General features: G+C 34.5%; 2 protein-coding genes across 2 annotated transcripts; both read right to left on the bottom strand.

Annotated features, from left to right (window-relative positions):
* Window positions 1–9,185: 9,185 nt before the first annotated feature.
* On the bottom strand, window positions 9,186–13,018 carry LOC107797986 (putative inactive receptor kinase At5g16590). Its single transcript, XM_016620909.2, has 2 exons — window positions 11,469–13,018; window positions 9,186–10,105 (listed from the first exon to the last, which is right to left on the bottom strand). The coding sequence occupies exons 1-2, from the start codon at window positions 12,790–12,792 to the stop codon at window positions 9,489–9,491; spliced, it is 1,941 nt and encodes a 646-aa protein (XP_016476395.1). The 5' UTR covers window positions 12,793–13,018; the 3' UTR covers window positions 9,186–9,488.
* A 6,644-nt stretch (window positions 13,019–19,662) lies between these two features.
* LOC142165721 (uncharacterized) lies at window positions 19,663–20,139 on the bottom strand. The gene has a single exon (XM_075224082.1). It carries the CDS (start codon window positions 20,137–20,139, stop codon window positions 19,663–19,665), a length of 477 nt encoding a protein of 158 aa, XP_075080183.1.
* Between the last annotated feature and the right edge of the window lie 6,986 nt (window positions 20,140–27,125).

Below are 27,125 nucleotides of genomic sequence, written 5' to 3'. Positions count from 1 at the left end.
CAAGAACATCGCACGGACTTTTTCCTAATCCGGTTATGTTAAGGCTAAGCCTTCCTTCAGTTTGGCATGATCTCGTAATTACATGTATTTGATAACGAGGCATAAAGAGAAGTTCATACTCCCGAATTTATATGCATTATCCTAGTCTCATAAATTACATCAATCTCCTTATCGGGACTTCATATTTAATTGAGTATTATCTTCTTCTAGTCAAGAGAGAAGAGATCCTATATATACAATATTACAGTATTTTCATTACCATCGAGCTATAATCGATGGGCAGGCCCCTATTGGGCAACCTCTGATCAGATGGTAAGTTATATATCGAGCCTACTGTGGCTGAGCGCCTATGAGCGAGCCTAGTTAGCCGAGATACAGAGCCTAGTATGGACGAGCGCATGTGAGCGAGACTATTACGGCAGAGCAGTTATATATATATTGAGCCTTATAAGGCCGGATAATTATTTTACTTACTATAATAGAGTTAGTATCAGCAAGTGAGCATATCTTCAAATTATCGTTGACCCCCAGTTGCTTTCAGTTATTATATTATCAGTTCAGTTTCAGTTTTCAATATATTGCCTTACATACTCGGTACACTATTGTGTACTGACGTCCCTTCCTGGGGGTACTACATTTCATGCGTGCAGGTTCAGACAGATAGACGGGTAGACCTCCTCAGTAGGTGTTGCCCGACTTCAGCTTTATCGGCAAGCTCCCCGTCCTTCGGAATTGCCGGGTCTAGAAGTTTGGTGTACATCTTGTGTCTATATGTAGATAGGTTATGGGTAGGTCAGGGCCCTGTTCCGATCACAGTACATCCATCAATAGAGGCTTGTAGGCATATCCTGTCAGCTAGTGCAGTATATTTTTTTTAAGCAACTATACTACTCGACAACACTTGCCTAGTGGCTAATATATAAATAAAATCCCAAAATGGGTCCAAAGCTTACAAGATGTCCAAACCAAAATAGAAGTTGCATGAAGCTACTAGCTATTAAAAAGATAGAAAAAGCTAAAATCTAATGAACTAGCTATTACAACAAGATAAGTTGAATGCTTCTTTCTCCTATTAGTGTATGTGAATCCAATTGTCATTGGCAAATACCAAGAAGCACCTATCAAGCTCTCACCAGGCGCTAGGGTATATTGTCCATAGGCTAAAATGAATTCCAAACATCTCTACCACAAAATTGAAGCCAGCAGTCTTCCAAGTGTAGCTACTATATGATCTCCATATGCAGTGGACTAATTTTGTTCAAGTATTAATCATGTTCTCACTCATCAAAATTAATATGTAGAAGAGGAGCCTGGCTTTAGGCAAGCTTTGCAAGGCAAAATCCAAGCTTGAGCTGGCTTTAGGCAGGCATTGCAAGGCAAAGGCCAAGCATGATCTGGCTTTAGGCAGGCTTTGCTAGGCAAAAGCCAGGCTTGAGCTGGCTTTAGGCAGGCTTTGTAGGGCAAAAGCCAGGCTTGAGCTGGCTTTAGGCAGGCTTTGTAGGGCAAAAGCCAGGCTAGAGCTGGCTTTAGGCAGGCTTTACAAGGCAAAAGCCAGGCTTTACAAGGCAAAAGCTAGGCTTAAGCTGGCTTTAGGCAGTCTTTGCAGGGCAAAAGCCAGGCTAGAGCTGGCTTTAGGCAGGCCTTACAAGGCAAGAGCCAGGCATGAGCTGGCTTTAGCCAGGCTTTACAAGGCAAAAGCCAGGCATAAGCTGGCTTTAGGCTGGCTTTGCAAGGCAAAAGCCAGGAATTAAGCAGGCTTTGCAAGGCAAAGGCCAGCCTTTGAAATTGTGCCTTTTTGTGATCTTGTAAGCTCAGATCCTTCCCTACTAGGACCTTTAATGTAGACATCATTCTAAACATTGCTAAACCATCCTCAGATTGAGCATTAAAACATGCTAATACCACTGAGAAATGATTCAACAATCTCCAAAAATACTATATGATGGGTTCAGCATTTTCTTTAGCATTTGGACATATCAGTTTGTGCAGAGTCCAATCCTGTAAAGCCATCAGTCTGGGGTTCTTCTCTTTTCTATCCTAACCCTAAGGTTAGGTGATTGAGATTTGTCTAGATTGATCAACCTCTTCCATGCCCTAGGCAGTTCAGAGAATGAATGAAACTCAGATGTACCTGTAAAAGAGAACACAATGTTAGCTATAAAATCCGCCACTGAGTTGCCTTCTCTGAACACATGTTGAAAGATCACATTGAAGTTATCCTTCATCTCTATAATTTTCTTCACATCCTGTGCAATTATCCAAGGAGGATCACATTCCCCTTCTATCGCCTTCTTCATCACCAATGAATCAGTCTCCGGTATGAGAGGGTGAAGATCATGCTCCATAAAATATTCCAACCCTTGAAGAATAGCCTTAGCTTCAGCCACCACATTAGTTGTCACTCCCAGTTCTACTGCCCTAGCATACACCACATCACCTTCATCATCCCTCACGCAAAAGCCTAGGGAGCTAGGTCCAGGATTGCCCTTTGAAGCTCCATCAATATTACATTTGTACCAACCATGAAAAGGAAGCTGACATGTTACTCTTGTAGTGATCTCAACTTGAAAATCTTCTATCTTTTGGCTATTGATCTTCACTCTTTCCTTTACTCTTTCCTTTATCATCACTAGTGACCTTGAGTATGTATAAGTTCGATTCTTTTTCAAGAATTTGCTTTTAAGATTTATATGGAAGAGAGATGTAACTTGTGAGAGTAAATGGTAGAAACGATTATCTAGAGAAAACAACTATTTTTGAGATTCATATTTGGGAAATATGGCTTTGGTTGAATTGTCTTTCCAATGAAAATAGCATAAGTAAAGGAAGAATGTTTCATGTTTCCTCTTCATAGTCTTTAGCCGGAAAGTAGTGTTATATGGATTTTTATTTTTTTATATTTGTATTATACGAATTAACTCCTTTTTTCGGTTCGATTTGATATAGTTTCCATTTTGAGCCCCTCAACAATATCTAATTACATTCAAAAGGTAGTCTATCAAAATGATATGCTATTAATTTCCAAACCCTAAGAAAAGTAACTAAACAGGATTCAAATAGAAAGAGATAACACAATAAGTATCACCTATTGAGATATAATGTATCTTCAATCATTTGAAATTGATGTTTTACATGGGGTTCTAAATTATCTATAATGATTATAAACATGTGATGAATAATAATGCAATTTAGCCCAGAGCTTGTGCAACTACATGAGGCTGAATTATAGAAGTTTTTTTTCATATCCTTGAAACTTTTCTATTTATTTTTTATATCTATTGTAATATCACACGTACTCTAATTTGATCGAGATAAAGATACAAGTTATTTTTGTTATGTGATTAAAGCATTGATTATATTTTTTTCACTTTTATGATTCGAAGTCCATAAGTTCCTTTCCTACCTAAATTTAGACAAAATGAGGAATCTGTTCTTTCCTTTGTTTTACTGCTGCTGTTTTTGATTATTTTAAAGAATTTTTTTTTATTAGTGGGGAATGACTGAATAAGTGTTTACTTTGTTGTAATTTTCTATAATTTTAGAAGATTTTTCAATCAAGCGTTGTTTATTTAGTACTTCCAATTTTACTAAAAATTACATTTGATTAGTTTAGAGTTTAGATATGATTTTTATAAGTGAAAATTAGTTTAGTATTTGCTATGTTCCTTCTTTTTTTATATGGACTAATTTATAAAATGTTCACTTAATAAACTCAATGTTACTTATTTATAACCGCGTGAAGCGTGGACAAGTGAACTAGTGAAGAAACAATACAAGGGAGTGATCAGCCAGCTGAGTTGTAAATTGTAGCTGAGCTGAGATTTGTACATAGTTAGTTGGTAACTAATAAAGCTTTAATTATTAAAAAAATACAGGGGAGTAAGGATGAGTTGGTAATTAATAAAGCTTTAATGGAACTGTTTATTGGTGTTAAATTGGTGAGTGAAAATATTTTTTCTAGAAAATGACTTCTGTATCCCCTTTATTAAATGTCTTTTTAGAAAAAAAAAAAAAAAGGTTTTATTCTTCAACCAAATATCGAAAAATATTTTTCAGAATATAAATCATTTTCTGTTCCCCTCAAACGAAAACACATCATTGAGCTTACATCATAATAATAACTAATTCAAGCATAAAAAGATTGTAATTCAGCATGAACTGTTCTTAACGTAGTGTGCCCATTACCACCGCCGAGGATTGTGGTGAGATGGATATCCCTTCATCCTTTAAATTAAAGGGCTCGAATTTGAATCTTGGAAATAGAAAAAATCATGTTAGGAAGTGCTTCCCCTTTTGTTAGGCCTTACGCCGTGTGAATTCAGATTAGTTGAGTCTCAATATGAGTATCGGACACCGAGTGAGAAACAAAAAGTAAATAGTGTTACCCGATGAATGCGAAGATAAAAAATAAGTAGTGTAATGGATATGAGTATCAAATGTCGGGCGAGAAGTATAAAATAAGTAGTTAGACAATCCTCGATGAATGCGAAGATACAAATATACTGCCGACCGATATAGAAATCTGCATGCTTTTAGAAATGTTCGTGACCTAATTATGCAGAGTGGTGCATCTGTAATGTCGATAAAGTAAGACAATTTGGCCAAGACGGAGAAGTACTTGTGGCCAGCAGCAAGGGAAGAAGCAAAGAATTTTAGCTTCTTCCAAGAAGTAGAAGCAAAAGCAAAAAAATAATTTATTCAAGACAAAACTATCCTCACTATAAATTTATATTTTTCAAATTATCCCTTATTGAATCAAGTTTTTTTTTCATTTTTGTTTCTTGTTTTTACCATTCTTTTAAATTTAAAGATATCATATACATGAATCATATTGTAACTTTTCAAATTCTTTATTGACTTTTCTTGTTTTTGATTTTTTCTTTGTGTAATGTCTTGTAACTTTTCAAATTATCTTATTCTTAGTCCACGCTAAAGCAAATTATCTTTATCCTTCTTTGGATTATCAAATCTTTTCTTACAAATAATCATTTATAATTTCTTCTCTTATAGGCTATTAATTGCGGAATCTTTAAAACAGTCATCAAATCTAATTTGTGAAAATTACCTACAAATAGGCCTGGCAATTTAGTACAAAGTTAGTTAGGATAGGTAATAATTAGATTATTTTTTAATTTAAAGTTTTTTAAAACAATTATGATTTATGTGTTGTTAATAATTAGTTAGTTTTTTTGAATTTGAACTATTTTTTTTATGAAACTAATAATTTTTTGTATATTTAAAATTATTTCTATTTTACTCTCAATGCCATTTTTCATGTTTGACACTCAGAATCATCTTGTTACAGCTACCATAGCTGTACAAAATTTCATCCGACGACATTCTTCTACCGATAAGGAATTCAACTACTATGCTAATGAAGACATTACTGCAGAGATTGAGGAAGTAGATTGGCCTTCTGGTATTCCTTAAGAAATGCAAGGCAAGTCTTTTACTAATATTGAGGCGTTGTGTGATAGAATTAGAGATAAAATTGTGGAGAGATGTTATCTTATGTGAGTGACTTTCCTTATTATTTCATGGTGAATTATCAATATATAGTAATTTGTGGAATAGACTTCTAATTCATACTGAATGATTTATTTTAATTATTCAAATCATCATGTAAACAATAAGTAATTATACTAGATAATATTATATGCTTTGGTATAACTTTATATGTTATATTTATTTCTTTAATATGTATGCTTATTTTATGTTTTATGTTTTAATTAAATAAAACAAAAAATAATAAAAGTCTCTTACGATAAATATTTCAGTTCATTTTTCTCTTTAAAATAATTATAAGACCTTGGTACTATCCTTTTTGTTATTTGACACTCAAAAGTACTTTTTAGAAAGATTGGTCAAACCAAATTTGTTTACCAAATATTATAAAAAGTACTTCTTAAATAAATTGGTCAAACACAAACTGTTTTGTTTTTCAAAAATACTTTTGGATAAAACACTTCTGAAAAAATACTTTTCAAAATAATCAATTTTTGATAACTTGCCAAACGGGCTCTAAGAAGCAAAAGAGTTATTTCCAATGTAAGTATTATATTGAGAGTATTTTTGTTACGAATTTCACAGGAACGAGTTTTTAGTTGATGTGCTTTTCTAATGGATTTTATTTTTATCATTTTTTGGTTTAAACGGATTTTATTCATCTTCGTAGGTAGGAAAATTTTTAGTGGCAAAATCATAATTTATAATTTTATTTAACATGGGATAGTAATAATAATGAATATAAGAAGGGAATCCGAAACCATATAATTTATAATACTAATTTTTTTTGTTTCACTTTCCGCCTCGATTTCCTAAATGGAAACCCCATTGGAGTTTTGATTTAAAAAGTCACGTTTTCATTTCCATTTTTTCTTTTGTTTCCTTCTCCGTCTGGGTTTCTTAAATGGAAATCCCATATGAGTTCGAATTAGGATTTAAAAAGTCACGTTATTTAGTTTCCTATTCCTTATTAATTTCCTAAACGCAGAATCCTACATAAATTAGGATTAGCTAGGTTGCCTGTTTATATATATACATGTGTTGTGATAATAAATTTAAGAGCTTCAGTTTTCTGTTTAATTCTATAGTCTCTTTTTCTTCCTTTGATAGTCAAAACAGAGTCTTATAGTGGAATCTCGTGGTATTTAAAAAGCTATGGCATCATTGTACGTGTCTTCTATTTGCTGGCAAAGTCATCTTCCAATCGGCCCTAGAAGTGCAACTAATTGCCATTTTCAATCAACAAAAATTCAACATAGTACTACACCTATTTTCATATGTTGGTCGTTTCCTCCTATAGGGTTTATCAAGATCAACACAGACGGCAGTTTTATGCCTAATTCAGGGCTAGCGGGGTTCGGAGGCGTTGCTCGAAATGATAAAGGAAGGTGGATAGGAGGATTTTACGGACGACTTAACATGAGAGCGACATCAAGTCTTACACCGGAGTTATGGGCTATACATGGCGGTCTGACTCTAGCAAAAAGTTACAACTTGAAAAATGTAATAATCGAAACCGATTCGAGTGATGCCCTAATGTGGCTAACTGTGGAAGGTAACGTCCCTGAAAGTCACCCGGATAGGATTGTGATGGAAGAATGCAGGAGCCTCATATATAAACTTGAAATAACTCTAATCCATACTTTGAGGCAAGGAAATACGTGTGCTGATCACTTGGCCAAGTTGGGAAGAACACAAATAGAAAACTTGGTAATATTGCATCGTCCACCACATTCGATGCAACAATTACTTCTAGCGGACATGGCGCACGTTGCATACCCTAGATATCCAAAGCATGTAACCTAGCGAGAGGGGTAGTACAAAAATATTGTGAAGTTGTAATATTTTGTAAAAGCAAAAAGAATATAATAACAAACATTTTTTTTTTGAATGTCTAAGATCATTACGAGTAATCTCTACTTATCTTCTCTCAATTTTTTCCGACATTTTCTTTAAACTGTATATTCATTGCTAATGTTTTTTGATCATTTCATTTAAACTTCAAAAAGAAAAATAAAGGGTGTAAACCAGTATGTCAAAATTTACTCAAACTTTGTAGTCAGGAGAGGTCAATGGTTTAATCGTTAAGAATGTTACAAGTCTAAAGGTATCCTAATAGCACATGCAATGCAAGTCGGAAGTGCTTATTAAACTTATATTACTACTATCTTTACAAATAATTTTATTATTCCTCCTTTTTATTTAACGAATTATGTTGATATAATATGGTTGAGTTGTTCAGATGCTAAATTTTTCCAAAAAAAAAAACAAGAGTAAAATCGGTGTTATTATTATCAATATATATTGGTATTAAGGTATTAATTAGGGGTCGAAAGGGGAAAGGATAAAATCATTTGGTACAAGACAATTTCCTGGTACTTCATGTGTTCATGTGTTCATGTGTCATGCTCTTTATATACATTCATTTCAGTGATGTTTACAGATTTTAACCCTTTCTCTTATTTTGATAAAGAGGACCTTTTGATCAACTATTAGTTTATTCAAAAGCAAATACTTTTCATAACTTCAAGAATAATAACCTTGTCACTGGGAACTTGTGATTATATAAACCTACAAAAGTAGGGACATATATCTTCTTCTTCTTTTTTATTTATAAATGTGGTGTTGGTGCTACCTCGACTATTGCATTAACTAAGTACCAGATAGTTTTTACCAACCAAGGCTTAGGTGGATCTCAGCTAGTAGATTTTGCCTCCATTAAAATTAGTGTTTTTTGGTCTCAAACTTGAACTTTGGTCTCTAAGATTTGCACCAATTTTATTGATCATTATATCACATTACCGTGAGTTAGACACACGGGTTGAGTTGAGTACAATATTTCATCCACAGACAGACGGACAATCAGAGCGCACTGAGTGCTCAAAGTGTAGATATGTGTGTATATAGTTAGTCAGGGTCTCGCGTCTAATTAGCTAGTTGGTGAGATAATAGCTTACCAAGGCGATAATCGGTAGCTAGTCCGAAAAGATGATCAAGCACACTAGAATTAAGACACGGCCCAAACCCTACCGGAGGCAACAACAGGAATTTCTCTCTATGGGTGAAAGTCTGATGGAGCAATGCCACGTGGAGGTAGAAGGCCCACGGTTCGTGAACTTCTTTTACCAGAGAAAGAGACCTTGAATTTGCTTCTAATTTAACTTTGTCTGGTGGAAAGTAGTTTAAAATCGTTTTCAGACTTGTTAACATTTTGGAATGATGTCTCTTTTGTTAACTACACAAGCCAAAATAATCTCTCCTAACTCCATAGTACAGTAGATTTTGACAGTGATAAGATTAATAAGTTTATTACGTTACTCTAATTAGACGCAAAATCTGATAAAGTCTTAAAGCATTACTAAATATCAATTTGCTGGTATTAAAAAATGGTGAAAACACATGTACAGATCAAACTTCAAATGGGACTGAAAAAGACATAAATATGTACAAAAATTAAATTTAAAATTCAATTACTAGCACTTGAGGTCGTCCTCCTAAAATCTGGAACCCGTAAATTTCAAATTGGCTACATCTGTCTTTTCAAATTTTGATAAGGTTTTTTGGACCCTTAGAAAGGAATAATCTCACATGGTATTGCTGGCTGTTGGCATTACACACCATTAATGATAATTACAATCACTATTACCAACAAATCAATCTTTAATCAGAAGCAAATCCTAAAGAATCAAGAAACTGTGCAATGAGTTGTAACTACAAGGTCATCTCAATTATTTATACAGCTCACACCCCTTTAAAAAAGAATACATTAATATCTAAAAACCAACCCCACTTCAACTGCCAACCAGATCTTAATGAAACTTTGTTGCTACAGGAAAATAAATCCAGAAAAAAAAATGAACAATTGATCTTCACTGAAGAATCTCCAAGAATGAACAGAGAAATTAAAATGCTCAATCGAAAACGTTAAAAGAAAAAAGGAAAAAAAAGGAAATAATGTGATGGAATTATTTTCTTGTTCAATTTCATGCAGTTTGCACTTCTGCATTGTCAATTATGTCAGCTCCAGAATCCATGAAGCTAGATCGGCAGAGTTCTTCAACGCGGCTAGTGACCTCGGCCATTGAAGGGCGTCTGTCCGGGTACTGAGCAGTGCAATCAACTGCAAGTTGCAAGAGCTGAACCATGTCCTCCTCGACGTTTTGGTACCTAAGGAGTTCGAGGTCAAAGACTTCAGCTGTCCACTCCTCTCGTACCACTGATTGCACCCATCTTGGGAGGTCGACGCCTTCCTCATTCATTAACGAATGGGTGGGAGCTTTCCCCGTTAGGAGTTCCAACAACAAGACGCCAAAGCTGTAGACATCTGCTTTTTGGGAAACTTTACGAGGGTCGGTTACCTCTGGTGCCCTGTAACCTGCAACTCGGTTGGGAGTTGATGATGGACCGACAAGTTGAGCAAGGCCAAAATCTGAAACACGGGCCTCGTATGATTTGGTGAGGAGGATGTTGGACGACTTAATGTTGCCATGTGAAACGGAGGGGCCTTGTGCGTGAAGATAGGCAATCCCGTGTGCAGCTCCAAGAGCAATGCCAGCTCTTGTTTCCCAGTTCAATGGTGTCCTACCTGCTCCTTTGTTGCCTATAGGCAAGAGAAGGTGAATGATAAACTATTGTGACATGAAAGTTGTGAAATAATTCTACTTTCTAAATTTCAACTGCCAGAGATATACTAACAATGAAGATATACCGAGTAAAGCACCCAAATAATTCATAACTGTCCATGTCGCTCCATTTAAGCTCGTTCCAGTCCTAAGATCTTGGACCGAGATAAGTTTAAATGGCGCTACATGGACAGTGGGAATTCATATAATGAGGCGCTTTTGTTATTGTTGATATGTTATTAAACAAAGGTTAATTTGGTTTAAATTCATACAACCAGATAGAATTCACTAGTTAGTTTTCTCTAATAAACTACCAAAATTCTGTCCTTCACATATATGCAGTTTGGGAACAACTTCCAATACTCCTTAGATATATAATGTATTTTTAATATAAGTGACGAACAAGAGTTCATACAGCTAATTTCTCTACAAAATTTGCAAATTTTAAAGCCTATTCCAGGTTGAGTAACATAAAGAACATGTCAGATTTCTTATTCATTTCATACAATGTTTTCACATTTATTTTAAGATAAGATCTGATATGCACAAAGTAGCAACATGCTTCAATGACAGATCAAGTTCACACCAAAAATTGACAGTGTAAGTTGAAAGTTTCAGTATCTCAAGACAAAAAGAAAACATGAAAAGTTTGATTTGAGTGGTTGGGCCAAAGTGGTCCTCATTCCAATACTTAAAAAAACTCCATTTTTGACCTGTTCTAAATGCATCTCGTGAACACATTTGGGCACAATAATTCAACTACAGCACAACAACAAAATGAGTGTGGTGGGGAGTATAGTGTGTATGCAGACCTTACCCCTACCTTGAAGGCAGAGAGATTGTTTCCGATAAACCTAGAGATGAAAAGAAATTCAACTACAGCACATAAGCCAAACTCAGCAACTTTTTACACAATACCACCAGTTCAAGAACAGATAACAAGATCCAAGAAAACAAATACTATCCAAAACTACTACCCTCATAAAAATCAGCAAAAGTAGCAGTATCAGCAAAACACTACTATACTTTAAACGTAAAAAAGAAGAAAAAAGAATGTATAGAGATTAAATATATACATGCCAACAACAACAACAACAAACCCAGTATATTCTCACATGTGGGGTTTGGGGAGGATAGTGTGTATGCTGACCTAACCCTTATCTAGTGAAGGTAGAGGGGTTGTTTCCAATAGACCCTCAGCTCGGCCTCTCAAAGAAATAATGCCGAAACCGTATCAGATCCTCCAAAAATGCACTACTTTGGAGGATCAGACAAGCACCAGACGATATTTTTTAAGAATGCAAACAACATAGCAAAGAAAAGAAGTTACTATTTTCTTACCATGTAAAAGTGCAGAAAGGCTCCCCATTGAGATATAATCATAAACAAGAAGCTTCTCATCCCCACTATAGTAATAAGCTCTTAAAGGTACCAAATTCTCATGATTCAGCTTTCCAACTTCTTCAATTTTTTCCCTGAACTCTTTCTCAGGTACAGTTACATCCCTCAATCTCTTCACAACCAATGTAATCCCAGATTCTAATGCAGCTTTATAAGCAGTACCAAATGTCCCTTTTCCTAAAACTTCAGCAGAAGCTTTCAACAAATCATCAAGATCAAAACTTTTATTCATTTTTCCAAAAAACACTAAACTTTTTCCATTTCCCACAATTGCCTCAGCTTTCCCTTTATCTTTATTACCCCCTCCAACTCCTATAGCTGCAATTGCACTACCCAAAAATCCATCTTTTCCTCCATTACTCTCAACACCCTTTTCTTCAGGAATTTCAACTCCCACTTCTTTAACACCAGCCACGTCAGCAGATCTTGTTGTTTCTTTGTTACTCCTTTTCCGACAACAACAAAAGAACAGAAATAAAAGAATCAAAAGCAAACCAATAACACAACCAATTACAATACCAGCAATTGCTCCACCTGAAAGTTTCTTCTTTTTTTCCCGTTCATTTCCGTTACTATTATTATTATTATCACATGAATCAAGTGGCTTCCCACAAAGTGAAGTACCCAAAAAAGAATCCTTGGGTTGACCCGAAAGTTTACTAGGAATTGACCCGCTTAACTGATTATCTGACACATTGAACTGAACTAAACCGGGTAAATTCAGATCCGGTATTTGACCCGAAAACCCATTATCCTGCAAGTATAGTGTACCTAAACCAGTCAAATTGTTGAAAGAAGAAGGGATTGGACCGGAGAAATTGTTATGAGCAAGATTGAGCCGGACAAGATTAGAAAGACTGAAAATTGAATCCGGAACCGGACCGGAAAACAGATTATGCTGAAGGTACAAGTTTTTCAAGTCTTTTAATGGAGAAAATAAGTCGGCCGGAATTACGCCGGAAAGTGCATTGTAACGAAGACTAAGGAAGTTTAATTTAGTAAGATTTGAGAAAAGACCAGGTGGGATTTGGCCGGAAAGTCCCATTCCGGGGAGATGAAGTTCGAGAACTGAGGATTTGTCCGGTGAACAAATAACACCGGGCCAAGAACACGTCGGACTTGTTATGTTCCATAAAAGTGAACGGCCACGTAAAGCAGATCGGATTGAAAGTAGTGTTGACCGGTCGGAAACAATGTCTGAGGTTGTCGGCCGGAAAATCAAGAAAATTGAAATGGTGAAGAGAATTAAGATTTTCAAGCTCATTTTTCTTCCTTACAAAGAAAACTCAAAACCCCGAATAGGATTTGAGGTTTCAATATTTCAGATTTGGTGTTTTTTTCAGTTCTTAAGGAGTGGAGATCATGTTGGTTTACTTTTTCAGAGAGAGGGAGCCTCTGTGTGTGTGTGTGTTTTGTGAGCTGGGAAGATAGAGAAATACTAGTTGGGAATTGGGAAAGAAGTATGAATTTGATGAATTCCGCTGTATTTTGGTACTTTAAACAATTATTGTCAATATTAAATATAAAAATAATTGATGGTGGCTACTTAAGTAGGAGTAATAGAAAATTGAAGAAAAAATGAGTGTGGTTTTAACTACTAAAATATAAAAATTGAAAGCCAGTAAAGTTTAATTTCTTAATGGTTATTGTTTCCTATTAATTTTAGGTTGGGATTGTCGGTGAATTTTGTGGGAAGAAAAGGTGGAGAAATGAAGACTTCTTTATGGGATTCATTGGGGAATTTAATTATTTTGGTTCAAACTATATATTTTTGTTAAAAGAATTTACTAAAAAGATAATTATTGGAGTAGCATTTTAGGTCGTTTTTCTAAAATGTCGAAACCAATCAAGTTTAAATACTCAATCCATTCTGACGAGACTAGAACTTGGATAAATATTCATTTGCATATGGTGTTCACATCAAATTAAAAATATGTTATATCTTATTTAATCATAATTAAGTGATAAACATGCGTGTGAATAACATTTGTGTTGCATTATTTATTATTTGATTTGATATAAATATGTAAATAAAATATTCCACTGAACTTATATCTAAGTACATAATATAAGTAAAATTGCAATTTACAACAACTAGGAAAAAAATGGCACCTTTTCTTATTAAAAGAAAAGGAGGAAAACCAAAGCACCAACAGATTGGATTTTTCAGATTGAGTAGTTAGGATAATCGAATCTCATGTATTCTTCTTTCATTTTAACAACTCGAAAATAGATCTTTTCTTCATTGTCTTTAATATCCCTTATTATTTGTTAAAACGTTTTAAAAAGCAGCTTATATTTCTTTTTAAGAATTTCTTTTGTATTTAGCTTACCTCATCTTTCCATTATATAAAATTCAAATTTTTAAATAACAATTAGCAAAATAGAAAACGAAACAAAAACGGCAGATAAATTCAAAAGTAAGAAAACATTCTGCATTTCGTAATCCAAGAAAATAAACTCCACTTAAGGGAAGAAAACTCTTTTGGATAGGACTTAATTTTAGTAGTTCTTGGAATCAGTAATTTTTGGATTTCTGAAAAGACAATGTTTTTTAGGACCTAAACTGTTGTAAGGTAAAAAACATGAGGCCAGTTTGACAAATGGAACAAAAGGTTTTTTTTTTAATTTTTAAAAAACAATCTCATATTCAGCAGTGACATTGAACCTGATTAGTCGCATTCGAGCCGCATAAGACCATAAAACGATCCCTACTATAATTTTTTCTATCTCAGAGCTCAAACTCGAAACTTCTGATAAAAAATGATAGAATTTGAATCATTCTATCACAACCCTTGAACGTGGAAAAAGGTTTGCAAGAGTAGCAAAATAGGCAAAAATAAGTTTAATTCATCCAAGAATAAATGAATGTCTAAAATAATTAGGTTTTGAAGATTTTTATGTATAGGCTATAGCCAAATGCCTAATGATAAACAACTAAAAAGGCAAACTTACAAAAAGATTTTTTATGTAATTGCTAGTTGTAATCTGAAACTTTGTAGTAATCGTAACAGATAAATACAAGATTTCTCAAACCAGTATTTTTTTTAAAAGCTGCTCTTAATATACTCTATTCATTAAAGTTGGATGTAAATTTGATAAATAATAAGTATATTTTTGGGTAATTAATAACTTTCATTACCAAGTAAGAATATGTTCAGTTCAAGAAAGTAATCAAGAAAAATACGAATGAGTCTAAACATAGTCCCAAGACGTCAGTTTCACTATCTATCCTGCTATATCCAACAAGCTACTCTCCAATAGACTATTTAAAAACATGTATCCTAAAATTCTTGAGTCTATTTAATTTACGAAATGATATTTTGAAAGAATTGTATATTTAAAACAAAGTAATATTTGATGTGACACTAGAAACCCGTCAGTCATTGGATATTGGTCACGAGTTCATGCTATTTTTGTACAAATGAAATTATTATAGTATATACTATATTGAGAACTTCAAAATCATAAAATCTATTCTTCTACTGGTGAAAAATGACGAGCAACGGCCAACGAGAGTGAAATCACTATTCTTTTATCTTTATATCAATCCCGATCTGTTTTGCAGAAATAAAATTTATACATTTAAAAATTACGAAAGTATTATCAAATAAAATTTTCTTCTAATATTTGAAACGGAAAAGGGTTAGAAATGCCATTAACCTATTAGAAATGGCTCACAATTGCTTTTCTTCCATCTATTGGTTCAAATTTGCCCTTAATGTTATTTTTAGGCTTAAAAATACCCCTCTTAACAGAAAAATGACATGACATTGATGGCATTTTAATTGAACATGTGGCATTTATTTAGTGGTCCACATAGATTTTTTCTAATCCAATCCAAAAGATCTTATCCATCTTCTAATGGCCCGATCCTTTTAAAATAACCCAACGTTTTTGAAAACCCCATTGGCGATTATTTATTTCTCTTTTGTTCCAAATAGAGCTATTTCCTCTTCTTCTTCCTTCCTTGATTTTTCATCTGCTTTTTGAGTTCAGTTTTTGTATATTTCGGTTCTTCTAATGTTTTGATACCAATTCTTTTAATTTTTTGTCTTAGTTCTTTTAATTCTTTGATTTAAGTTAATTTTTTGATTTCGATTCTTTTAATTTCCTTTTTTAGTTCTAATATTATTATTTTTGGTAAGTAAATTTTTTATTTCACAAACCAAATATAACATTTACAATACTTGTTTTACTAGGAACTTGGACACCATGCCCCAAGTCCTATACTCATCAGACTCTATCATTGAGTACAAGAATGAAAACAACTAAGGCTATCCTCAATCTCTAGGGTACCACTTCATAACTTGCAACTTTCTAATTAGCTTCTTATACTGATTTCCTCGACTATGGACTTCCTGTGCCATCAATCGTAAGATGATCTCCTTTGTCCTGGACTTGCCTTGAAATATCCTTAAGTTCCTTTCCATCCATATATGGTAGACACACGCTGTCATGCATAGTCTATACATATTAGCCATTGCTGACTGTCCTTTTGCATGAACCTCTGCCCATTGAACTTCTTCAGACTATCCTTGAGCTCTCTTTTTGATTCCCTGCCATTTCAATAATTTCTCCCACATCTGCGATGTCATTTCACATTTAAAGAATAGATGCTCAGTTATTTCTGGTTCTCTAGCACACAGTGGGCATGTCAAGTCTTCAATCTGACTCCATTTAGCTATTCTATCTCTTGTTTGGAATCTCCCTTGTAAGTTTAGATACAGTATAAACACCCATCTAGGAGCCCCATAGTTCTTACATATCATTCTTCTCCAAGAGCATTTAGGGAACTCACCTCGAAGCTTCCTATACATTCTTTGAATAGAAAAGGTCCTTATCAGTATGAATTCCTTCTCTTGTAGTATCACTTCTTCCAGGTATTTTGCTGCTTTTAAGATCTTCTGTATAATCCAAGATGCTTGCTTAGGTTGACTCATCCACAGTGTGGTTCTTCTCCCATAGTAGCAATGTATCCATTTCGCCCATAGTTTATCCTTTTTGGTACAAACATTCCACAGTAGTTTGCATATAGCAGCCTTGTTCCAAGCTTGAATATCCATGATATTTAGTCCCCCTGCAACTTTTGGAATACAGATTTCATCCCACGCACTTAGTACCCTTTTTGAATTATCTACTCCTCTTGTCTATAAGAATCTTTTGCATACACTTTCGACCAATTGAATCAACTTATTTGGTAGGGTAAATATTTGAGACCAGAATGTTTGGATGGAAAAGAGAACACTCTTGATTAGCTGAAGTCTCCCTGCATAAGACAGTAGCTTTGATGTCCAGGTTATGACCCTGCCTATTATCTTATCAATTAGGGGCTTACATTGAGACAATGACAGTCTTTTTGTGCTAAGAGGTACCCCTAAGTATCTTATAGGAAGTTCTCCTTTTAAGAAACCAAGGTGGTCAAGTATGTCAAGCTGCAATTGCTTATTAACTCCACCAAAGTAAATACTACTTTTCTCCATATTTACCTCCAGTCTTGACACTCTTGAGAACATCTGAAAACAAGCATACAAAGCTTTCACATAAGCCATATCACCTCTACAAAACAGCAGAAGGTCATCTGCAAAACCAAGTTGTACTATGTTCAACTTTGCACACTTTGGATGGAATTTAAACTCCTTATTCTCCTTTAGCCCCTTTAGAACTCTTGTGAAATATTCCATGGCTAGTACAAATAGGAAATGGGATATAGGATCTCCCTGTCTGAGTCCTTTCTTTATTGGGAATGGCTTCATAGGATTCCCATTAATGAGAATGGAATAGGAGACTGTAGTGACACATTTCATGACCCATTGAATGAAGATCTCTGGGAAATTCAGTTGAATTAGAATATGTTCTAGAAAGTACCACTCCACAGAATCATATGCCTTCCTCATATGAATCTTCATACAGCATCTTGGAGAGATAGACTTCATGTTATACCCTTTAACTAGTTCATGACTTAGTATAATATTATCTGATATTACCCTTTCAGGAACAAATGCAGACGGACTATCATCTACCAGATAATCTATTACCTCTTGTAGTCTGCTAGTAATGAGTTTGGAAATAATCTTATATATGGTGGTGCAGCAGGATATTGGTGTGAACTCAGCTATTCTTGATGGATTCTGCACTTTTGGTTTCAAAGTCACTGTGGTGAAATTAATTGGTTTGTAAACCTCAGTTGTTCTGAAAAACTCTTGTACTGCCTCAACTACTTCATCTCCTATGATTCCCCATAACTTCTTAAAAAATACAGCATTATATCCATCACACCTTGGGGATTTGGAATCTTATATACTTTGTAGAGCCTGGTAGATATGTTCCTTAGTCACAGGAGCTATTAGCTTCAATTGCTAATCTCTTATCAACACATTCCCCCTCTTCATTACTTCAGGTTCAATAGCTGAAATTTCCACTACTACTGATCCTAGAAGCTGTTTGTAGAATTGAATGATTTCCTGTTGCACCTCCTCTTGATTTTGGGTATGCATCCCTGTCTGAGTGAGCAACTTAGTGATTTTCTTTTGGGCATTTCTATTCTTGATGCTAGCATGAAAGAAAGCAGAATTTGAGTCACCCAGCTTTAGCCACTGGATTCTAGACTTCTGCTTGAGAATACTTTCCTCTACCATAATCCACTTCTCCAGCTTCTCTTTCAGATCTTTTTCATTGTTCTTCAATCCATCTGAATGATTAGGGATTCTCATTTCCAATTGTACTTGTTGTAGTTTCTCTCGAATAGCTTGGATCTTTTCAGGAATTCTACTATACTCCTCAACAATTAACTGTTTCAATCCTTTTTTCAGCCTCTTTAACTTCATCCAAATTCTTTGCATAGCAGGCCTCAGCATGCTAACTTCCTAGGTATCTTTGACTAGCCTTTGAAACTCCTTATGCTCAGCTTGGTTATTGAAGAACTTGAATAGTTTAGGCATAGGTTGGTGATCATGTTCAAAGTAAATACAAATAGGGGTATGATCAGAGAAGAGAGGATCTTGCAGTACCACCTCTAACTGTGTCATATTCATCATCCATCTAGCATTAACTAAAGCTCTATCTATTCTGCTATATACATGATTGTTTGTCCACGTAAATTCTTTGCCAAGTGTTTTAAGTTCTGTCATTCCTGTGTTCTCTAGGAAATCAGAGAATTCTCTAGTTTCTACCACCATAACAGGGTTACCATTATACCTATCTTCAAAACTTTGAATGGCATTATAGTCTCCCATAGCAATCCAAGGTCCCTGTAGCTCATTATGCAGCTATTCCAACTCTTCCCACATGGCCTTTTTATGTTCAATGGTATGCAAACCATATATTGTTGTCATCCAGAATTCTTTATGACTTTGGTGTATGATAATCTTCCCAGTGATTAGCTGCTCAGAATAACTATGAATGACAAAATCTAGTACTCCAGGATCCCACAAGATCCATATTCTCCCTCTGTTACTAGCCACATAATTATCTGTCCACTTCCAATTCCTAGAGATTTTTTGGATAGTTTTCTCTGCCATAGGTTGTTTTACGTTGTGCTCAATTATTGCTATCAACACTACTTTATTGTCTCTAAGATACTGCTTAATTTCTCTTTGTTTATAGACTTTATTCAAGCCTCTCACATTCCATGATACTATATTCATCTTGGTATAAAAGGATCATCTGTCTCCTGCATCAATTCCCACCTATTCATGCTGCTAGGCCCCAAGCTTACTTGTGCAGGAACCTGAGAACTTGATGGATCAAGGGTATTGAAACCATTGGATGTGCTCACCCCTATGTTCTTTTCCACATTTCTTGTGTCCTTTGACACAGACTTGTTCTTAACAGTTTTCCAACCTTCATCATCTACATTCATTGCTGGACTTTGTGAAGAGTTCTGTGGCTGTACATTTTCAATTCCCTTCTGCTTCTCATCTTGTACTTGAGTTTGTGGAATAACATCCTTTTGTATGCCCTGATACCTTTGTGTACCCCCTTCTGCATGCCCTATTCTCCTCCAGAATTGTTGAGGCTTCTTATTTTTCCCTTTTATTTATTTTGGCAGAGCTTCTTTCTGTGGTTCCTGGCACACATGCCCTAGTTGCAAGCATTTATTACAATACATAGGCATCCAATCATACCAAACTTCCTATTTGAATTCCCTTCCGTTTGGATCTTCCACCATGATCTGTCTTGGGAGAGGTCTAGTAACATCCATCTCAACCAAAATTCTGGCATATGATATACGTTCAACCTTAGTGGTGCAAGCATCAGCATATATATGAACACCCAATGTACTACCAATTCTACTTAGCGAGTCATACTCCCAGCAATTCAGTGGCACCTTAGGAAGTTGAATCCATAGTGGGATGGTCTTCAGTACTTCATTTGAAAAATCAAAAGCAACATTCCACATTTTAACCACAACTGGTTTGCTATTCATCGTATAAGGTCCAGAATACAACACAACATCTTTATCCTCCATAGTAACAAATTTTACCACAAAATACCCATCATTATGAAGGTATATTGAGGGTTTAGCAATAAAATTCCATTGGAATGTGACAAATCTTTCAAATGCAGCTATAGTAGGCGTTTCACCCACTACATACACTATTACAACCATTTTTCATCGCTCAGTAGCTCTCTCAACCACCTCTTTGTCTAATTTGGCCACTTTAACTCCATTCTTAATCGTAGGAGCTATGTAATGTAGATTCATACCTCTAGTAGCCATCTTGTTCTCAGCAAATAGATTCTTCCTTTTTGTCGCTGCAATTGGCTGAGAAGGTAGCTCCAATTTCCTCTTAGCTCCAAGCTCTCCCGTTCTCCTGTCACCTCCTGCCTGTTTAGGTTCTTCAATTATGACAGTTGTACTCTTTCTCTGCACATATTGTACTGAATTTGAACTTCCAGCTATTATCGGCGGGGTCTTAAGCCCTTTTGTTAGGGCTGGCCATTGTTCCATCGGTTTTTCCTTAGCTATAACCGTAATTGCCTTATCTAATTTCTCTACTGACTTCGTGATTGAACCCTTCGATGATAACTCCTTCAATTCCATACTGATTGCATGTCTCCGAGGTCGACCTCGCGGCATTTTTCGGTGAAGGTGGCGCACAATAGCATTAGCACTCTATCATACGCCGAGTAATAATACTTCAACTATTTGGATGTGCATTTATTAGTTCTAATATTAATGTTGCTTAATTGTGACAGTTGTTGTATTGGTTAAATTATGTTTAATGTATGGCTGGTTCTATTATGTTGATGAAAAATTAAGGAAGGAGGAAAGAGGAGGAAAATAAGAACCCTTGAAACAAGAGATACTGGGTCGGAATACCGAAGCTTTTGCCTATGTCATCGGGCGAAAACAAAATGACTGTCAAGTTCATCTGCTCATTGTTGCAGCCAAGAAATGATGTTTCTATAATGTATGTGAAAAATTCCATGGATTATTGCAAAAGGAGAAAGTAAAAACTGCTTACTTATGTTTCTCATTACACTAGCTTTTATATCTCCACACTGGGAAAAAGATTATTGCAGATTCAAGAGCAAAATTATCAACTGGTTTCTTGCAAGAGAAAATAAGATTAGAGTGTTAAATCTCAACAAGAGGGGGGAAGGAGAGAGAAAAAAAATCACACGGTGTGGTTTTGGTTATCTTAAAAAGATCGGATTATTAGAATGGATAGGTCGGATCTTTTGGGTTGGGTTAAAAAATTCATGTGGACCACTAAATAAATGTCACATGTTCACTTAAAATGTTTATCAATATCATGTTATTTTTTCGTTAAAAGAGAGGTATTTTTAAACTTAAAAATAACATTAAGGAAAAATTTAAATAAATAGGTAGATGTACAGCATTTTTGAGTCAATTCTATTACGTTAGGACATTTTTGGCCATTTTTCGTATTTGAAAAGATCATAGTATGAATGAACCGCTTCTTTTTTAATAGGTCTTATACCACATGAATTCAGATTACTCGAGATTCAAAGCTGGTACTAAATACCATATACGAAAAAGATATATATTATTAATTCCTTTTGTCTCACTGGAAAGGCAATAAAGATAACATGCACAACGTATCTCTACAACTGTCATCCAAAGTTTGGAAATATTATAAGCTTTTAAACGGAAACATTTTCCAACCAAATAAAAAGTCAAAAATGTTACTTTATGTTTTTGTAATCATATAAATCATAAATTAAAAGAGTGGAAAAATCGCCAATGCCTTATTCATCTCACTTGCCAAAAGACTTTTTCGCCCGTAAAATTAGTTGATGTACGCACAAATTTACTTGGACATCACAGTAATAGAAAAAACTAACCTACATATAATATTTACATCAAACTAATTAAAACCTGACATTGTGCTTCTTAAAGACATTTTTATTATATCATTATGATTAAGTAATATTCTCACGTTGATTTAACACTTAACACAAAAATCTAATGTGGTTTGGTGTATATTGCAAATTTGAATAAGCTTATTCCCTATTTATATGATGTTGCATTTATGGGTTCCAACACACGCAGTTAACTAAAATTATGATAAATTATTAAGTTAAAATATAACTGCTCCACAATAAATAACAAAACTAAAACTTACTTTACCATTATTAAATAAGAACGTTTCTCAAGGAGGGCTTATTTTTTTCTCTTTCTAAATAATATAATATAAAGTATAAACATTTGGAGTTTGACGAGATCTCTTTAATTTCTTGAGAATCTTATAAACAGATTAATTGCTTCTTAATTTTTCTGTCCGACCGTTGGACAGAAACTTCAATAGAATTCAATCAACGGAACACTGAGATCAGACAAATGTCATTATTTCCTCCCTTTAAACTTACGTAAATTGTTGACTTTGTTTACATTGTTAATTCGTATTACTAAATTTTAAATCGTGGTAATATATCTTATGTTTTTCTTTTGATTTCTGTTCGGTGTCTGGTATCTTTATTAACATCCCGATTAATCCGAACTGTGCTGTATAAGGCCCATTAAAGAAGTAATTGCTCTTTATAAAAAATAAATATTCCTAAAGCTCGACCCCGAGACCTCTGATTAAGGGCGGAGAAATTGTATCTATTCCACCAAAACCTTTGGTACGAAAAGACAATGTATCTATCTTAAGGAGAAAAGAACAAATCTACCTTCAAAAGAAAACAACAACAACAACAACAACAACAACAACAAACCCAGTTTGATCCCAACAGATGAGGTTTGGGGAGAGTAGTCTGTACGCAGACCTTACCATTACCTAATGTAGGTAGAGAGGCTGTTTCCAATAGATCCTTGGCTCAGGAAGGGCAAGAAGAAGAAGAAGAAGAGGAAAGCAAGAAAGGAAGAAAGATTGAAGAGAAAAGAAAAAGGGAGAGATAAAGGATAAATAGTACCAAATAATAGCAACAGGAAATACAATATCTGAGGCGAACAAAACCACATAACGTAATAAAAATCTAAGAATATGAAGGGACATGCATGCTACTAAGACTATCGGTGAACAACTATAAACTACCTACTAACCTTCTACCATAATCCTCGACCTCCACACTCTCCTATCAAGGGTCATGTCCTCAGTGAGCTGAAGCAGCGCCATGTCTTGCCTAATCACCTCTACCCAGTACATCTTAGACCTACCTCGACCTCTTTTCAAACTCTTAAAGGCCAACTTCTCACACCTCCTAACAGGAGCATCAATGCTTCTTCTCTTAACATGTCTGAACCATCTCTGCCTCGACTCGTATCTTGTCCTCCACGGAGGCTACTCCCACTTTGTCCCAGATAGCTTCATTCTTAATCCTATCTCTCTTGGTACACCCACACATCCATCTCAGCATCCTCATCTCTGTTACTCTCATCTTCTATACGTGGGAGTTCTTGACTGGCCAGCACTCAGCCCCATATAGATTAGCCGGTCGAACCACCACTCGATAAAACTTACCCTTAAGTCTTAACGTCACCTTCCTATCACACAAAATACCGAAAGCGAGCCTCCACTTCATCCATCCCGCTCCGATGTGATGCGCGACATCTTCGTCAATCTTCCCGTTACCCTGGATAATAGACTCGAGATACTTAAAACTCGCTCTCTTGGGGATAACTTGAGCATCAAGCTTAACCTCTACGTTTGCATCATGGGTCCCGTCACTGAACTTGCACTCCAAGTAATCTGTCTTGGTTCTACTCAGTTTGAAACCTTTAGACTCCAAGGTCTGTCTCCAAACTTCCAACCTACCTTCGGAAGAAAAGAAAAAGAAAAAAAGGTTGACTTGGCAAAACAAATAAAATACGATATATTGTGATTTACTCCGATAAATCCAGGTTGGATTAGGGCCGTGCATAATTTGGTAAATATCGAATTACCGTACCGAAACCGAAAACTTTGGTATTCGGTATGGTATTTGGTTTAAGTTTAAAAAAAATAAAAATTTAGGTATGGTATTTTAAGATGAAATACCGAAATACCGATACCGTACCGAAATATATATTATATTACACAATACACATTTTATTAATTATAATATAAATATAAGAAATCTAAACTTTTACTTTACTTTATTCTCTAAGTTAATCAATTAACTCTAAGCAAGTAACAAGATATTTCTCTAAGTTTTCTCTCTCTCGGTTGATATTTGCTAGTTTTGGACAAAACTTTTGTCAACAAACGTTTTTAGTTTTATATTTTTGAGTACTTTAATTAAGAATATTACCGTCTATGACTCTATGCACTAGTTAGTATTCAAACCGAATAAACCGAAGTTACCGAAACCGAAAGGAGAAAAACCTAACCATACCGAATTTAATTAGGACGGTATTGGTATAGCATTTTACGAAACCGAATACCGAAAATATCGAACCGAAATGTCTAAATACCGTACCGTACTAACCGACGAACACCCCTATATTGGATAATCAAAAATACAAATTCATGTATAATCAGTATTCTTGCCACCATCTTCAAAAATCATTAATTTTTTCCTGAGTGAAAATTGAATTTTTAACTTGGCATCTTGATTAATCCGGACTCGTGTTGCATAAGGCTCATTAAAGATGGAAGTGCTCCTTATCATAAAAAAGTTATTCATAAAATTCGAATATGAAACTTCTTATTAAGAGCGGAGGAGTCCTGCCAATTTCACTATAACATTTGGTTAACGAAAAATGACAGTGTATCTAGGAAAGAAACAAAACTACCTTCGGAAGAAAAGGAAAAGAAAAAAATGGTTGACGTGGAAAAACAAATAAAATAGGATAAATTGTGATTTACTCCAATAAATCCAGGTTGGATAATCAAAAGTACAAATTCATGTATAATCAGTATTCTTGCCACCGTCTTCAAAAATCATTATTTTTTTCCTGAATGTAAATTGAATTTTTAACTTGAACAAATTGTATTAAAAAATTATTTAAAAAAAGGTAGATTAATTGACCAACCAAAGCCAGAGAATTGACAGCTTCTTAAAGAACAACTTGAGATTAGATTCGCACTTTAGAAGATATCTTAGCTGTTCTCAGATGAAATTATGGAAGGTTCGTGTATCCATTATACCATGATTAAAATACAATAATTAAACTATTAAAAATTCTAAAATATTCAGTTTATGAATTGTATATAGAAAAAAGCTAAAATTAAGTTAGAATGTTATTGATTTTTGCCTAGTTATTGCTATTTCATTATGTATCACGTAAGTTTTAGAACGGATTTATAAACCAAAAATTTAATAATGAGATTCAAAAAATTTGAACATGCGACTTAATCTAATATTCCTCCCTTTATATAATATAAAAAAAGTATTTATACCAATTTTACTTTATTGTGACCTTGCCATTGTACGTGATATTAGCAAGTGGCTGCAATTTGAGAAAATAGTGAGTGCACTGACATGTAAACTTCTGACTTAAAATTTTGAATTAGCTTATGTTTAATTACTGGTTTTAATACCAATAAATTCCTTTTTTTCTATCTCCCCCTCTAACATTAAAAGAAGCAAAAAGTTTTGAACCTAATAGTATTATTACTTTTAACTCGCGTCATAAACTATTTACATTTGGTAGCAGAAAAAATTTATAAAATTGTAGAATTTTTGTTTGTATATAACATACATAATGTATATATATACAAAAAATATATAAATTTTATACATTTTTCGGCTATTATTTTTACAGCGGCGATACAGTATCATTTTTCCAGAAATATTCGTGATTTTTGTCCTAGCTAAGACCACTTCTAAATTTCTTCAATAGTTTACATATTAATTGATAGTTGGCAACTTGGTATTTTAAACGTAACCCTTGTTACGAAACAAAGAAGAAATATCATGGCAAGTTTGATCCTTATCATAAGGTAAGATTATGGTTGGAATTTCCCTATCTATCTACATCTTACTTTGAGTTGTATCTTGTAATGTAAAAGTTACTCAAATATAATAAGTAAGAAAATGTGACAATAAAAGATGTCATTTCAAGACTGCAGCAGGGGTTAATGGCACTAGATAAAGAACCACGTGGTGTTATGGTGGAGTGATAAATATTGCTTCATCCTTAATAAGAGGTTCAGGATCGAGCCATGTTATAGAGTCGCATTATTAGTGAGCGTTTTACCCCTCAATGGGGGACTTCTCGACTAAAATTCGGATATAGTCGACCCTAATGCAGGTACTAGATACCGGATGAAAAACCAAAAATAATGGCACTAGATCACGGAGAAGACTTATGACTTTTGAATTGTTTCGGCTAAAAAACACTAATTTGTGAGTTTCTTTTTTAATGCTAACCAAACTCTGAAATAAGCCAAGAAGTGCTTAACCCACCCAAACTTGGTTCAGATTGCTTGTCAATTGTTATACCATAATTATCAACGCGTTTCAACCTCGAATTAGTTAGAATCGACTGTATAATTCTCAATTAGTTAGATTTATAACTATATAAATTCTCTATTGTTCATCTCTTCTATTCAGTCACGTCCAATTTTGATAAGCGATTTGTTTTCTAAAGCAAAATTATGTTTACTCCAAAATTGGAGATTCTCTGAATTTCACATTTATTCCTACAATGACATGCAAGTCTATAACCAAATCAAAAAGATTTCTTAGATTCCATCAAATATCATTGTTAGGATCGGGTTATCGGGTAGTGCGGAATTTAGCCAAACAACGTTATAATGACAATAATAAAGACAATGCAAGTTGATAATAACGGTAATTAAAAAAAATAAAGAAGACACAAATTTAACGTGGTTCAGTCAAGGTGACTTACGTCCACAAGCGGAGAGGAGCAATTTTACTATACCAATAAGAGTACAAAAGAGAGTGCAAAATTAGAGTAAATACTCTAATTAATCCCAAATACCCCAAGAGAATAACATCACAAGCTCACTCCAAAGAAAGGGTTCACATAAGTGTTTCCCAACACTCACTCTCTTACAAAATACTCTATAATGAAATAAAGGAAGAGAAAGAAAGACAAGAGTGAAAAGTTCTTGAATTGGTGTGTTTGCAAATGAGGAAAACTCCTCTATTTATAGTAAGAAATTCTTGGCCTAATAATGGATATTATGTCATGACAAATGTCATGATCCACAAATTTTGTTATAATGGATATTATGT

The sequence above is a fragment of the Nicotiana tabacum genome, chromosome 11 (assembly GCF_000715075.1).
Source record: "Nicotiana tabacum cultivar K326 chromosome 11, ASM71507v2, whole genome shotgun sequence".
Classification (NCBI taxonomy): Eukaryota; Viridiplantae; Streptophyta; class Magnoliopsida; order Solanales; family Solanaceae; genus Nicotiana; species Nicotiana tabacum.
This window is presented reverse-complemented; position numbering and strand designations above follow the sequence as displayed.